Genomic DNA, 16,154 nt, shown 5'->3' on the forward strand with positions numbered 1-16,154 from the left:
AATAGTACCACAAAAAGAATTGGAAATCTTAGTTACTGTGACAAAAGTCATTTAAGTCAACAGCTTCAAAAACACAATATGAAACTAATTGATTTTTTAACAGTTTTAAAAGCAACATCCTCAAGTTTCCACAAATAAGGATGCTTTGACATGAATGATGCCTTCACCTTGAAATAGTTCAAGTTTAACAATCTCAACTTTTCAAAATAAGAAGTAAGGGGTCTTGTCCATTAAAGCACAAGGGAAGCCCTGGCTGGTTTGGCTCAGCGGTTAGAGCGTCGGCCTGGGGTCCTGAGAGACCCGGGTTCGGTTCCCGCTAAGGGCGCGTACCTCGGCTGCAGTTTGTCCCCGGCCCTGGTCGGTTGTGCGGGTGGCAGCCACTCGATGTGTTCCTTTCACATCGATGTTTCTCTCTCTCTCTCTGTTCCTCTCTCTCCCTCCCACTCTACCTGAACAAAAAATGGAAAAATGTCCTCGGGTGAGGATAAAAAAAAAAAAAAAAAAAAGCACAAGGGAAAAAAGCAACAAATATAGTCACAGCTAATACACATGCCGAAAGTAGGAGTGCCCTGCTATTTCAAGCTCTCTGGCTTTTCTATACCATACACATGAAAATAAATTTGAAATGAAAAGAATAAACCCAAACACTCTTATTCTGCAGCTTCAAATAATTACTTAAAATCTTTTTAAATTCAAAGGTGAAATATTTTTATATATAAGTACAGCATGGAAAAATTACTTAGACCTTTGCCCTCTCAGAGAGGCAGTACACAAAAGGGTGCAAGGGTATACTATTTCCAACTAATTATTCCAAGCAATCATATGTCAATCATTCCTGAAAGCTGACTTCAATTTAATTAATCCTAAAATTAATTAAATTAATGCCCTGAATTAACAAGATTAGCAGTATAGTTCATGGGCAATGTTTTTCCCCCCAGTTTCTTTAAAATAAACTGTGCCAAGCCCTAGCTGGTGTGACTCAGTGGGTAGAGAGCGTTGGCCCATGCACCAAAGGGTCATGGATTGGATTCCCAGTCAAGGACACATACCTGGGTTGCAGGTTTGATCCCCACCTGGGGGGAAGACATGTGCAGAAGGCAACCAATTGATGTGTCTCTCTCATACTGATCTATCTCTCTCTCTCTCCACCTTCCCTTCTACTCCCCCCTTCCCTTTCGCTCTCTCTAGAAATAAATGGAAAAAAATGTCCTCAATGAGGATTAACAAAAATAAATAAAATAAAATAAACTGTATCAAGAGGCAGAGGAGTAAGTAGTATTCTTACCTTGCCATAACTGTTCATACTTCTATGTCCTAGCAGAGAGTGCTTTTTACAATCTAAGTACAGAACTGAGTAAGTGAGAATTTTAAGCTAATAACTACATGTAGTTACCACCATTACATCTTAGTGGGTATCAAAGTGCCTAGAGAAGTTAAGTATTTTCACTGTAGACTGTCTCTGTGCTCTGGTATAGCCTCAGAAGCCATTCCTTAAGGTTCTCCAGAATAGCAATGTCCTTTTCCATTGTAGTTAATGTCCTTTTCCATGGTAGTTTCATACATTTACACCTACATTTACAAGAACAGTATTAAGTGGAGGGCAGCCTAATACTCCTCAGAACTCCTACCCAAGGCTGGTGAGCTTTGCTTTAGCTGAAAATAACACATACAGGGAGAGACCAAATACACTCACACATACATACACAGTGATCTAAACAATCGTGCATTACTTTCATTGTGAATATAAATTACTGGCACTTAAATTATATGAAAACAGTAATATACATTAAAGAGGCATCCTTTACCTTTGAATTAGTTGTAAAATAAAATACCCACTGCTAAAGATATTGAGAGAATTTGGCTTAAAACAACAAAAGATACAAATGTGTGATTTTTAAGGAGGCTCAGAAATTTCAGAAAAGCCCCATAAATCTGTGGAGTGATGGTAATATGAATGTATTCTTCCATAAGTGAAGCATCAGAGCACCTGGTTAAAAACACGAGATCCACAATCAAGTGAAAGAAGTTTTCTAAGTCTTAGTTTCCTCATCTATAAAGTAGGAACGATATGTGTGCCTATACCTCATAGGGTTATTGTGGAGATAAAATAAAAAACTTCAAGTGAAGAACTTAGATATTCTACATGGAGAGGTTCAAGGACCAATTAAAAGTAACTTTATCTATCCTCTAGAAGAAGGGTAGGCAAACCAGTCTGCTGGACAAGTGAGTCCTTTTGTTGGCATGCAAGTTAAGGATAGCTTTTACATTTTTAAATGGTTGAAAAAATTTTAAAAACAGTATTTTATGTCACGTAAAATTATATGAAATTCGAATTTAAGTATATATAACTAAAGTTTTATTGGAACACTGCCACACTTGTTCCTTTACATATTTTCTATGGCTGTTTTCGCACTACAATGGCAAAACTGAGTAGTTACAATTGAGCTCATATAGCCCAGAAAGCCAAACTTTACTATCTGGTCTTTTATAGAAAAGGTTTGCCAGCCCTTGGTCTAGAATCTAGAATTTATCAACTACTTAGAAACTAAAAGGTTAACACATGGATGGCTTTCTTAAACTATGGGTACCATGACAGATTTTCAGATCATTTTCTCAAAAATAATTGTCTTAATTTGTAATCATTAAAAACTCTGTTTAAGGCAATTCCTCCCCATACTCCTATCATCATATTTTTACATTTCAACTTACCAGAAAAAGTTACAAACAAAATCACTCTAAAAATTACTATTTTAAAGCTCTAATACCACAATTGATATTAATAATAAAAAGAATGTGAAATAGCCTCCTTACCTTGAATATTTATTTACTTGGACAAATAAAAATTAAGAGCTGAAATCAAGGTAAAGTTAAATGCCAAAAGGAATAGAAAACTAAATCACATCCAGTGTCGTTGATCCTGCAAGCTAACTCATTATCTTTGGGAAAAAGAAAAGGCTGAGCAATGTGCTCAATTAATATTTAACAAAGGTGACAAGAGCATACAGTGGAGTAAAGACAGCCTCTTTAATAAATGGTGTTGGGCCCTGGCCGGTTTGGCTCAGCGGTTAGAGCGTCCGCCTGCGGTCCAGAGACCCGGGTTCGGTTCCCGCTAAGGGCATGTACTTCGGCTGCAGTTTGTCCCCGGCCCTGGTTGGTCATGCGGGTGGCAGCCACTCGATGTGTCCCTTTCGCATCGATGTTTCTCTCTCTCTCTCTTCCTCTCTCTCCCTCCCACTCCATCTGTACAAAAAATGGAAAAATGTCCTCGGGTGAGGATAAAAATAAATAAAAATAAATAAATAAATGGTGTTGGGAAAATTGGACAGCTACATGCAAAAACAATGAAACTAGATCATCAACTTACACCATACACAAAAATAAACTCAAAATGGATAAAAGACTTAAATGTGACCCATGAATCCATAAAAATTCTAGAAGAACATGTAGGCAACAAAATTTCAGACATCATACGCAGCAGAATTTTCACTGATACATCACCTAAGGCAACAGAAACACAGGAAAAAATGAACACATGGGACTACATCAAACTCAAAAGCTTCTGCACAGCAAAAGAAACAATCATCAAAATGGAAAGGCAACCCACTGTATGGGAGAACATCATTGCCAATGATATATCAGATAAGGGGTTAATTTCTAATATAGAGTGCTCATACAACTCAACAAAAGGAAGACAAAGAACCCAATTAAAAAATGGGCAGAGGAGCTGAACAGACACCTCTCCAAGCAGGACATACAAATGGCCAAGAGACATATGAAGAAATGCTCAACATCACTAATCATCAGAGAGATGCAAATTAAAACAACATTAAGGTATCACCTCACACCTGTCAGAATGGCCGCCATCAACAAATCATCAAACAACAAGTGTTGGCGAGGGTGTGGAGAAAAGGGGACTCTAGTACACTGCTGGTGGGAATGCAGACTGGTGCAGCCACTATGGAAAACACTACGGTGTTACCTCAAAAAACTAAAAATTGAACTTCCATTTGACCCAGTGATCCCGCTTCTAGGAATATACACTAAGAAGCCTGAAACACCAATCAAAAAGAATATATGTACCCCCATGTTTGTAGCAGCACTATTTACAATAGCTAAGATCTGGAAACAGCCCAAGTGTCCATCAGTAGACGAATGGATAAAAAAGCAGTGGTACATATACACAATGGAGTACTACGCAGCTATAAGAAAGATCTCTTATCCTTTGAGACGACATGGAGGGACCTGGAAAGTATTAACCTAAGTGAAACAAGCCAAACAGAGAAAGACAAGTATCATATGATCTCACTTATTTGTGGAATATAATGAACATAACAGTCTGAGGAATGGGGTAGTCCCAGAGACGTGGAAGTGGGATACAGACTGACAGTCCCCAGAGGAGGGGGTGGTAGGGGAGAGATAAACCACAGAACTTATATGCATGTATTCATGAACAATGGACATGGACAACAAAGCTGGGGACAGGGCAGGGAGGGAGGGGGAAGGGGGAAAAGGAGAAACATCTGTAACAAAAATAAATTAATTAATAAAAAAATTTAAAAAAAAAAGAAAAGGCTGACATAAAGGAAAATATCTGAAAGACTGTAACACGTAAAGTGGGCAAATACAATTATATGATGAGGAAGAAATGAAAGTGGAAAAAAAGAGCAGAATATGTTTAAACTACTATACATACAAGTAGATAACAGAGAAACAAGAAAGAGAAGATGCGATTAAAGAAAAAAAAAACAGAACAAACATAGTGGAAGGCACTTATAGGAAGTATAAAGCAAAGAGAAAAATTTAATTAAAATATGATGTGATGATAAAGATGAGTTTGAAATCTTTCAAATTACTCTTTTCCTCTCCTTCCTTTCCCAAAAGGCCTGTTTAATTTTGAGAGAACATAGGGAAAATGTTTCAAGATTTCATTATGTATCTGTGAAGAACCTACTCCAAACATAAATAATATTTGAAACGTTAAAGAAGCAAAAGAAACAGAAACCGCAGTTGGAGAAACTACATACACTGGATAGAGAAGGTAAATCTTCAAAAAGATTAATAAAATTACAGAATAACATACAAATTAAATAGATGATAATTCTGTTGGCAGAAAGGAAGGAGGCCAAGGAATTCATAGTCCAACTAGTGAAGGAAGACTATAGCTTAGAGACTAAGGAGAGTCTGAAATACCAGCAGAGGAAGTTGGAAAAGGAATCAAATAAGGATGAGTAAAATTGTGGGCAAGTAAGCCTTGGCCAGTGTGGCTCATTTGGTTGGAATGCTGTCTTCTGCACTGAAGAGCTGCAGGTTTAATTCCCAGACAGGGCACATATCCAGGATATGGGTTTGATCCCTGGTCAGGGCATGTACAGGAGGCAACTGAAAGACGTTTCTCTCACACATCAATGTTTCTCTCTCCCCCCACCCCGTCCCTTTCTCTCTCTCTCAAATTAATTTAAAAGAAAAACATATCCTACCCTGGCCGGTTTGGCTCAGCGGTTACAGCGTTGGCCCATGGATCAAAGAGTCACAGGTTCGATTCCAGCCAAGGGCACATACATCGGTTGCAGTTCGTCCCCAGCCCTTGTTGGGGTCCTGCGGGAGGCAGCCAGCTGATGTGTTTCTCTCACATCGATGTTGCCCTCTCTCCCTCCCACTCTATCTGAAGATATGTGAAATAATGTCCTCAGGTGAAGATTAAAAACACATATCCTCGAGTAAGGATTAAAAAAGAAAATGTGGGCAAGCATCATTAATAAATTTATGATTTAGCAAGCAGCTAAAATCATAAATGTTTCCCATCTAGAATAATTATGCTATTTTCTGTAGTAATAGAGGGTCAGAAAAAAAACAAGCATTTAGACAGATTGTCATAGCTGATGGAGGAAAAAGTCAAAATGGTTATGACTTTCCAGTACCTTACTAGGGATGAGAATATTATTATTTTTTTTTTTTTTTTTTTTTTTTTTTTTTTTTTTTTTTTATCCTCACCCGAGGATATTTTTTCCATTTTTGGTACAGATAGAATGGGAGGGAGAGAGAGGAAGGGAGAGAGAGTGAGAAACATCGACGTGAAGGGACACATCGAGCGGCTGCCACCCGCACGACCAACCAGGGCCGGGGACAAACTGCAACCAAGGTACATGCCCTTAGCGGGAACCGAACCCGGGTCTCTCCAGACCGCAGGCCGACGCTCTAACCGCTGAGCCAAACCGGCCAGGGCGAGAATATTATTATTGACAATAGATTTCTGGCTGTAGAAAGAAGAATAAAACCAGAAGGAAGCTGCTAAGCTAAAAAAAAAATAGGCAAAAAATTGAGAGACTAGTCTAATTACAGTCAAAAATAAACTATGAGCCCTGGTCAGTTTGGCTCAGCGGTTAGAGCATCGGCCTGCGGTCCTGAGAGACCCGGGTTCGGTTTCCGCTAGGGGCATGTACCTTGGTTGCAGTTTGTCCCCGGCTCTGGTCAGTCGTGCGGGTGGCTGCCACTCGATGTGTTCCTTTCGCATCGATGTTTCTCTCTCTCTCTGTTCCTCTCTCTCCCTCCCACTCTACCTGAACAAAAAATGGAAAAATGTCCTCGGGTGAGGGTAAAAAAATAAATAAATAAATAAACAAACAAACAAACTATGAGAATTCAAGAGACATATAATCAAAGAAATGAATTTCTGTGGTATTTCATTCAAGTGTTTTCATGATTAGATGACTGTGGATTTATAGACAATAGTAGAAATTAAAAGGTGATGTCCAAATACATTTTCTACTCTTAAAACACAGAAAAAGAACTCTCCCAACAGATCACCATTGTATAAAGACCATAGTAGAGGATAAAATCCATAATGATAAATCTGGAGTCTTATCAAATTGAAGTCATTATTTCAAGATTTAAAAAAAAAAATACCTAAAATATTTTTTTTTAATTTATTTTTGTTAAAGATGTTTTTCTTTTTTTCCCCCATTGACACCCTCCTCCCAGTCCCACCCTCGCCCCCAGCATTACTGTCTATGTCCTTGTTTATGTATACATGCGTATAAATTCTGTGGTTTATATCTTCCCTCCACCCACATTCACCTCTTCTGAGGTTTGTCAGTCTGTACCCCACTTCCATGTCTCTGGGTCTATTTTGTTCCTCAGCTTCTTTTGTTCATTATATATCACAAAAAAGTGAGATCATGTGATACTTGACTTTCTCTGACTGGCTTATTTCGCTTAGCATAATATTCTCCAGGTCCCTCCATGTCGTCTCAAAGGATAAGAGATCTTTCTTTCTTATGGCCACACAGTATTCCATTGTGTATATGTACTAAAATATTTCTTAATCATTACAAAAATACCTATATTTTTCTTAATTACTCACTACCAATATCCACACTGCAATTTTCATAAAAAGATAGTGATGCTTCAGTAGGCCATACACACAAAGGTGTTACTGCATTAAATGACTGGTTGATATCAGAATATAGGACTTCCACTTCAATCACAGTTGGTTAACTTATAGTTCAAATAGAATTGGCTGAATCATATCAACAAAGTAGCACTGGCATGGATTGGTAAGGAAATTGCCTCATTGCACTATAGATCTATTATTCATTAAACTGAGGCTTTGGTTGTGAAACTATTTTCTAATCTGATTAATAGCTCAAGAAAGAAAACAGCTCAAGCTTCATTTGTCTCCACATAGTTTTAACTATTTATATGCCTTTTTTCAAAAAGCTACTTGATAAAAATTAAATACTTACTAATATCATCTTCATGATAAATAACAGAGTGAAAAGGCAGAGTTCGGTCTTTAATATATCTCTCTGCTGGCTCAACATAAAATGTGCCACCATGAGTCTGGATGAATCCTTCAAATCTTCCATCAATAACAGAACCATGGCTAAAACTTCCTTCTTCACCTATTAATGAAAGCAACAAACTCTTGAAAATTTAATTTGCATGTGAATGTTAAATTAATTTTTCTTTAAAAAGTTGTTACATATATTTTTAAAAACCTAAATATAAATTCACTGGGAAAATTAATTTCAACATTAAACATATCAACCTGAGTTTAAGATGTGAACAGCAATTAGTACTTAGTTCAAACATACACAATTACTAGCAACAACAATGAAATAGACATCTGTCTTATTGACAATCATATTCCCAGCATCTAGCATATTGTCTGGTATGTAAGTAGTACTTACAATAAATAATTGTTAAATTAACTTAAACTTAGAAAGAGGCAACAGACCCATTGATGAAATAAACACTTTCAAAATAAAGATATTAAAGTTTCTTTTGAAATTTTACTCTAATTACTGTAAAAAAAAAAAGTTCCTTTCCAACCTGATATATTCTGTAGAAGACTTGTTTGTGGCTTCCTTACCACCTTTAAGTTTTATAAATATATTTTTAAATAAGATAGTGTCAAATATTTCAAAAGCAATCTGAACAAAAGTATACCAACAATCTCTTTGATGATACTGGACACAGATTTATAATACTGCCCCATCAATTTCTCTAGTGGAAGAACATAACAAAAAAAGATATTTGGGTTCTTAATTTAGTCAAAAAGAAAAGCTGAGCACTAAACATCAAACAATTTGAAGAGATGGAAGACAGAATGAGGGGGCTTTAAAAGTTAAATTTAGCCCAGCTGGTGTGGCTCAGTGGATTGAGCATCATCCCATGGATTGAGAGGTCCCGGTTCACTTCCTGGTCAGGGCACATGCCAGGGATTCCCAGAAGGGTGCGTGCAGGAGGCAGCCGATCAATGTTTCTCTCTCTCTCTCCCTTCCACTCTCTTGAAAAAAAAAAAATTGCCCTGGCCGGTTTGGCTCAGCAGTTAGAGCGTCGACCTGCGGTCCAGAGACACCCGGGTTCAGTTCCCACTAAGGGCATGTACCTCAGTTGCAGTTTGTCCCCAACCCTGGTTGGGATGTGCGGGTGGCAGCCACTCGATGAGTACCTTTCATGTCGATGTTTCTTTCTCTCTCTCTCTCTCTCTCTCTCTCTCTCTCTCTCTCTCTTCCTCTCTCTCCCTCCAGCTCTATCTGAACAAAAAATTTAAAAATGTCCTCAAGTGAGGATTAAAAAAAAAAAAAAAAAAATCAATAAAAATATTTTTTTTTAATTTATGAAAAAAGCTAAATTTACTTACAATTTTCTCATTAAAACAGAAATCAGGCTTTCCACAATTTCTAAGTTGTAGATTAAAATTAATTAGTTGACTCTGAAGTAATCATGAACTGAAGCTAAGAGCCCAAGACACTGGTATTTTAAATTACATGTTTTTTAGCTGCAAACTCAGTCTTATACTTGCCTTGACCATTGCCTAGCAAAATAAAGGCAAGGACTACAAGTCACTTGTCCAGAAAGATAAATAATAAAAATTTTTTAAAAACAGAAAACTGCTATCTAACATTAAAAACCTAGACTGATAAAAAAACATTTTCCTTTGGTCACCTAACAGTAAGAATACAAGAAAGCTGTTATTTAACTAGTTTAATCTACAAGTGAGGAACTTTAGTATCCCAAGAGGTTACCGTTTCGATTCCCAGTCAGGGCACATGCCCAGGTTGTGGGCCTGATCCCCAGTGGGGGGGCATGCAGGAAAGGGAAAAGTGATGTTCTCTCTCAATGTTTCTAGCTCTCTCTCCCTCTCCTCCCACCTCTAATATTAATAAAGAAAAAAACTATTAAAAAAAAAAAAAGAAATGCCTCATTCATAATGGCATAATGAAAAAACAACAACATTTCTTTAAGCATTTAACTTTTCATGTTATAATTTTGGGTGGAAATCTCTCTGATATGTAGAAATAAAATTTAACTTTCAACTCTGTCTTAATAACCAAGGATTACCTTGCATATTTATTAATGCACAGAGTTATAACAATGATATTTTGCACTTCTCTAATATCTCCAGAAGACTGAATTTTTAGCTTTTTTATGACTTCTATAATTATTCTGTTCTTCCTAAACTATTAAGCTGTCAAATGTAACTTTCTATTGGGTTAAATGTATGTGTTCCCTACCTTTCCAATACCTTTATAATCTGGTGTAGTAAGAGAAATGTGTTAGAATTGTAAACAAAAGCAAATAGATTCTGAAGAAGGAAGGCCCTAGGAGGAATTTCCTATCAACGATTGTCATATTATTTTTGGCTGTTAGGATGATCTTCACAGTTTCCTTTTTGATTTTTCCTCTCCTCTTATAAAACAAAGTAAAGTTACTATTAATTTCTTGTTTGGATGATTAGAAAATTATTGACGTCATTAAAGTATTTTTTTAAATCTAACTTTGGAGGTGCTGAGAGAGTCAAATATTCATATCTTTCAGAAGTCAGACACTGCATAATTCAACATTAAACAAAAATGTAAAGATAGATCCAAGATTAATTAATTCTTCAAAGACAATTATACCCTTCATGGTATATTCGAATCTCCTCAGAATTTATCCCATCTTTTCTAAAATATTTGCCTATGATTCAACATGTATATTTCCTTGTGTAAAAAAATATTAAAGAAAAGTGTTCTTTTAAGATTCAACTTACCATAAATATGTCCAGTGTAAATATGAGAGGTATCATAATCAAGTACTTTATTTGATGTTTCTACTTTAAATTCATCACTAAAAAGGGAAGTGTCCCTCTTCATTCGTAGGTTGAAATGTCTGCCAAATGAGATGGGAAAGGAAAAAGGAAATTTAAAGGTTCCAAATTTTAAACAATTATTTTTTTAATAAAAAATCTGCAAAATGTGGACTGTTTCACACAATTTGTCTATTTGGGAAATAAACTGACCAAAATTTTCTTTAAAATTCTGCTCTAAAATTCAACCTAATAGCTGTGACATAATTCTAACTTATATATAATTAAACAGTAATTGTCTAGGATATATTTAAAAATAAATGCCAACTGGCTGATTCCTACATGGTAAAACAAGATCATTCCAACAGCAACTACTTTGCTTGGAAATAAAAAACAAACCTCTGGACCCAATTACTATTACTACTACCTGTCTTCCCTCTCTAATAATTTGCAGCTTTGACATTTCCCCTTTTCACAGTTCAAATAATACATAGGAAACGCATCTATTTTAGCTACTTAACATCCCAATGATATATGCTCTTTCATTTACAAACACACACACATTTCAACCCTTTATTTTTCCCAGAGGCTTCTAACTCTTCTAATTATCTTTGGACCTTCCTCAGTTCAATTTGGGAACCCTAAAAGACCATGATATTAGCTGACATATACTCATTCTAACCCTATAAAAGAGAGAAAGACCAAAATGTTGAAGTGAAATTAAATAAAGAATCTAGGGTTTAGAATCAAACTTAGAATCAAATCTTAAGCCTAAAATTTACTAATCCAGGACTCCTGCGTGTGAAATGAAGATAATACATTCTATGTATGCAAAGTCATAAACACAGTATCTGGCACACAGGAAATATACAATAAATGGTAACGAATGAGCTATCATAATTAAACTTTAAAGTATATCAAGTCCCGCCCTGGCCGGTTTGGCTCAGCAGTTACAGCGTCGGCCTGCGGTCCAGAGAGACCCAGGTTCGGTTCCCGCTAAGGGCACGTACCTCGGTTGCAGTTTGTCCCTGGCCCTGGTTGGGTTGTGCGGGTGGCAACCATCCCTTTCACATCGATGTTTCTCTCTCTCTCTGATGTTTCTCTCTCTCTCTCTCTCTTCCTCGCTCTCCCTCCCACTCTATCGAACAAAAAATGAAAAAATGTCCACGGGTGAGGATAATAAAATAAATAAATAAAGTATATCAAGTCCCTTTTATAATTTCTATAAAATCCTGCACATAACACAATTTCTATCGATAAACCTGACCCGTTTTCAATTAGCCAACCTTCAAATGTTAGGAAGATGTGGAGTACTGGAACTCTCACAAATTGCTCGTGGAAGTACAAAATGCTACAATTACTTTGGAAAACTGGCAGTTTTTTTATAAAGTTTAAATATACAAAAATCCTATGACTTACAATTACACTTCAAAAGAAATGAAAACATAAAACATATGCCCAAACAAGTAACTGGACACAAATGTCCATAGAAGCTTTATTCACAATAGCCCAAAACTAGAAATAACCAAAATGTCTATCAACAAGAAAAGAGATAAAAAGATCATGGCTTATTCATACAATGGCAAACTACCAACAATTAAAAAAGATCATATACCCTTGACCGGTTTGTCTCAGTGGGTAGAGCACTGGCCCATGCACCAAAGGGTCTTGGGTTGGATTCCCAGCCAAGGCACATACCTGGGTTGCAGGTTCAATCCCGGGTCAGGTTGGGGTCGTGCGGGAGGGAACCAATCGCTGTTTCCCCGTCTCTCTGTCTTTCTACCTCCTTCCTTTCCTCCCTCCCTCCCACCCTATCCAAAAAATCAACTGAAAAATAATCTCAGGTAAGGATTAACACAAAAAAATAAAAAGATCATACTACTGCACTTTTGTGAAGATATAAAGAAGACAAACAGTATAATTCCATACATATGTAAGTTTAAAATAGGTAAAACCTATCTATAGTGACAAAAAGCAGATAGTAATTGCCGGGGTGAGAGAGACTAAAGAGCAAAGAGGTACGAAGGAATTTATTGCTACAATGGAAACATTCCATATGTTGATTTCAATGAGAAATTATCATATTTTATGTAAATTATACTTCAATAAAGTTGATATTAAATGAAATAAAAACAAAACTAATATTTAAGTGAATAGGGGTTAGCAGGACACACTCATTAGGTTCAGAAAGTGTATTCCTTTTTTAACATTGTCTATTGTGTATTTTCCCTAATTTCATGTTAATCTTTGGCACCCTTTTATTTTAAGGCTGTACTTATATTCTACTTGCCCAAAACTCTGACCAAAAAACTCCTATGGCTGCCTGGCCAGTGTGGCTCAGCAGTTGAGCGTCAACTCATGCACCAGGAGGTCGCTGGTACGATTCCCAGTCAAGGCACATGCCCTGGTGGTAGACCCAATTCCCAGTGGGGGGCAGGCAGGAGGCAGCCAATGTTCTCTCTCATTGATGTTTCTCTCTCTCTCTCCCTCTCTCTAAAATCAATAAAGAAGAAAAAAACAAAAAATAAAACTCATAGGGCTTCCTCAGGTGCTGTGACAAGGACTCTAGCCTAAGAAGGCATCCTCAGAGCCTTAAGGTTCCAATCTATTGCAACAAATAATCAACAAAGTCAAGCACATCCTCTAAATGAAAACTCCACAAATTTAAAAATAGTCTATCCTGAACAAACAGGAAGCCTGTCTGAATTCTTGTGATACATTCTGTCTTTTCATAGAATTACTTCTGCCAACTATAGAAAATTCTTGATCATATATGTGAGTACAAATACATTATTTTTTAAAGGAGCACAGTATTTTGAAAAATCATTAATTTATCATTAAAAATAATTTTAATTTACTAAATAAATACTACCTCTAAAAGAGCATCTTTGTTAAACAGACTAAATAAAAATTATCCAAGAGCTTAATATATTTATCATTCAGGATCAATTATTCTACAAAGTTGTTATACCCTAAAATCACTATAAGCAACAGCATTAGGGGGAAGGGTAAGAGTTTCAGAAAGACATTAAAGTTCAATATAAGAACAATCTATGCTACACTCTTTAACCTCCCCCAAAATAGTTTCACATCACTTAAAGTATCTAAGCAGACAGCAACCTTAAAGTGAAGTTATAACAGAGAGAATTTAAGAATACTTGAGATAGGCCCCTGCTACTCCTGATATTGATTTCATAATAAGAAAAATGTTTCATATATATAGAACATTATTCTTAGTATTGATTTCAACTGGATTAAAACCATATATAAAAATCAGTTCTTAATGATCCATGTAGAGTCAAGCAGCAATAAAGACAATAAAACAAAATTTTTTTATCATGCCTCCAAAATGAACTGTTTTTATTAATCATATCAAAATTAATTTGCATCTAAAGCATATATCAACAGATGAGGAAATGAAACAGGGGTGAGCCTGGAAGGCAGGTAAATGGTAGAAAAAAGCAGATTGAATTAAAGTCTCACAATATATGAGATAAAAAAAAAAAAAACTACAAATGAATGATCTATTAATTCTATTAATTAAGCCCATAGATTCCAATTCACTACTTTGATTCTACTACCATCGGTGTGATAGTTTGTATCTTCAAACTATTTTAATATTTATATAAATTATAATTTCTTGCCTGACCAGTGTGGCTCAATGAATTGAGCATCGTCCCATGGACTGAGAAGTCCCGGTTCAATACCTGGCCAGGGCACATGCCTGGCTTGCAGGCTCAATTCCCAGTAGGGAGTATGCAAGAGGTAGCCAATGGATGTTTCTTTCTCACATTGATGTTTCTCTCTCTCTCTCCTTTCCTCTCTGTCTAAAAAAATCAACGAAACATTTAAAAATTATAATTTCTTCTCAATATTCCTACTGGATAATAGCAGCTGACTAACAACATTCTGTCTTCCCTGTTTCTCAACAACCCTAAATAAAAAACCATCTGAAAACATAACTTGATTCTTTCATTGTTTAAAACTTTGGGCCCAGAGGTCAGAAAAACCACAGTGAACACTGCCTTATAAAAACCATTGTATTCTGGGAAAACAGTCTGGTGGTTCCTCAAAAAGTTAAAAATAGAATTACCATATGATCCAGCAGTTCGTATTCTAGGTATATGTACTCAAAGAAACTGAAATCAGGAACTCAAAGAGATACTTTACACCACTATTTAAAACAATATTATTCACGATAGCCAAAAGATGGAAATAACTCATATGTCCATCAACAGATGGATAATAGACTACATGTGATAAACACATACAATGGATTATTCGGCCTTAAAAAGGAACAAAATTCTGATTCATGCTACAACATGGATGAAACTTAAAGAACATTACGCTAAGTCAGTCTACCATAAAAAAACAAATATTGTATGATTCCACTTATATGAGGTACTTAGACTAAGCAAAATCATAAAGGTGGAAAGTAGAACAGAGGTTATCAGGAATGGGCTGAAGGGCAGAATGGGGAGTTACTATTTAATGGGTATATAATTTCTACTTGGAATGATGGAAAAAGCTCTAGAAATGGATAGTAGAGACAGTTGCACAACACTGTGAATGTACTTAATGTCACTGAATTGTACACTTAAAAGGGGTTAAAATAGTAAGTTACAAGTTATTTTTACAATAGAAATAAACAAATAAAACTTTTAAATCATTGCATTCAAAACAGATGGAGTATAAAATAAAATTATGTAGGCAGAGATACCTTTCTTAGAGTTGCAAAATTCAAAGAGATTTGGTTAAGATAGTGGTATTATGATGAGAATAATAAAATTATACAACTTTCTTGTCAAAGTGATATAGGTTTATAATTTTTAGCATTTTTACATATATTACTGTATTTTATCCTCACAGCAACACTGCAAAAAAGGCATGACGCATAATTTTATCAAGGTCACAACACTAGAATTAGGACTAGAATTCCAGCATTGGGTTGCTGCATTTTATTTATTCTTTCTACCATACCACAAATGCTTTTCAAAAAAATTAATATATTCTGAGTGTTGTAGTAGTCTTAATGTAATAGTATCAGTCTCCACAAGTCACCTTTTAAAATCTGAACAAAAGAAAATAAGATATATTGCACTGGCCAGTTTGGCTCAGCGGTTAGAGCGTTGGCCTGAGACCCAGGTTCGGTTCCCGCTAAGGGCACATACCTTGGTTGCAGTTTGTCCCTGGCCCTGGTTGGGTCATGTGGGTGGCAACCACTCAATGTGTCCCTTTGACGTCGATATTTCTCTCTCTCCCTCCCTCCCTCCATCCCTCCTTTCCACTCTCACTGAACAAAATATCAAAAAATGTCCTTGAGTGAGGACTTAAAAAAAAAAAGTGGAGGGAAAAAAAGAGAAAGATATAGAGATGAAAATTTAACCTTATTTGACTTTCACTGAAAACAGTTCTTCGCAACACCACCATAAGAAATTCTCTTTGATTATTAATGCTTAAGCCACTTTTAAGACTAAGGCTAAACTATGTTCCATTTTACTATGTTTCCAGTTTTATTCTTTTTATAATTATAATATAATACACTGTCATTAAACTTTAGAGTTCCTTTGAGACAATAAGA

General features: G+C 36.0%; 1 protein-coding gene across 6 annotated transcripts in view; it reads right to left on the reverse strand.

Annotated features, from left to right (window-relative positions):
• ADAM10 (ADAM metallopeptidase domain 10) overlaps positions 1–16,154 on the reverse strand; it is a 142,532-nt gene that overhangs the window by 71,470 nt on the left and 54,908 nt on the right. For all 6 annotated transcript variants that reach the window (XR_004960629.1, XM_036271289.1, XM_036271271.1 and 3 more), the window contains 2 exons: positions 10,538–10,656; positions 7,743–7,901 (listed from right to left, as the gene is read on the reverse strand). Coding sequence is in view for 5 of the 6 variants with exons in the window: in XM_036271271.1 (XP_036127164.1) it covers positions 7,743–7,901; positions 10,538–10,656 (278 nt within the window). In the remaining variant the exon portion in view is untranslated. The remainder of the gene's footprint in view (positions 1–7,742; positions 7,902–10,537; positions 10,657–16,154) is intronic.

Source organism: Molossus molossus, unplaced genomic scaffold, assembly GCF_014108415.1.
Source record: "Molossus molossus isolate mMolMol1 unplaced genomic scaffold, mMolMol1.p scaffold_m16_p_1, whole genome shotgun sequence".
NCBI classification, from domain to species: Eukaryota; Metazoa; Chordata; class Mammalia; order Chiroptera; family Molossidae; genus Molossus; species Molossus molossus.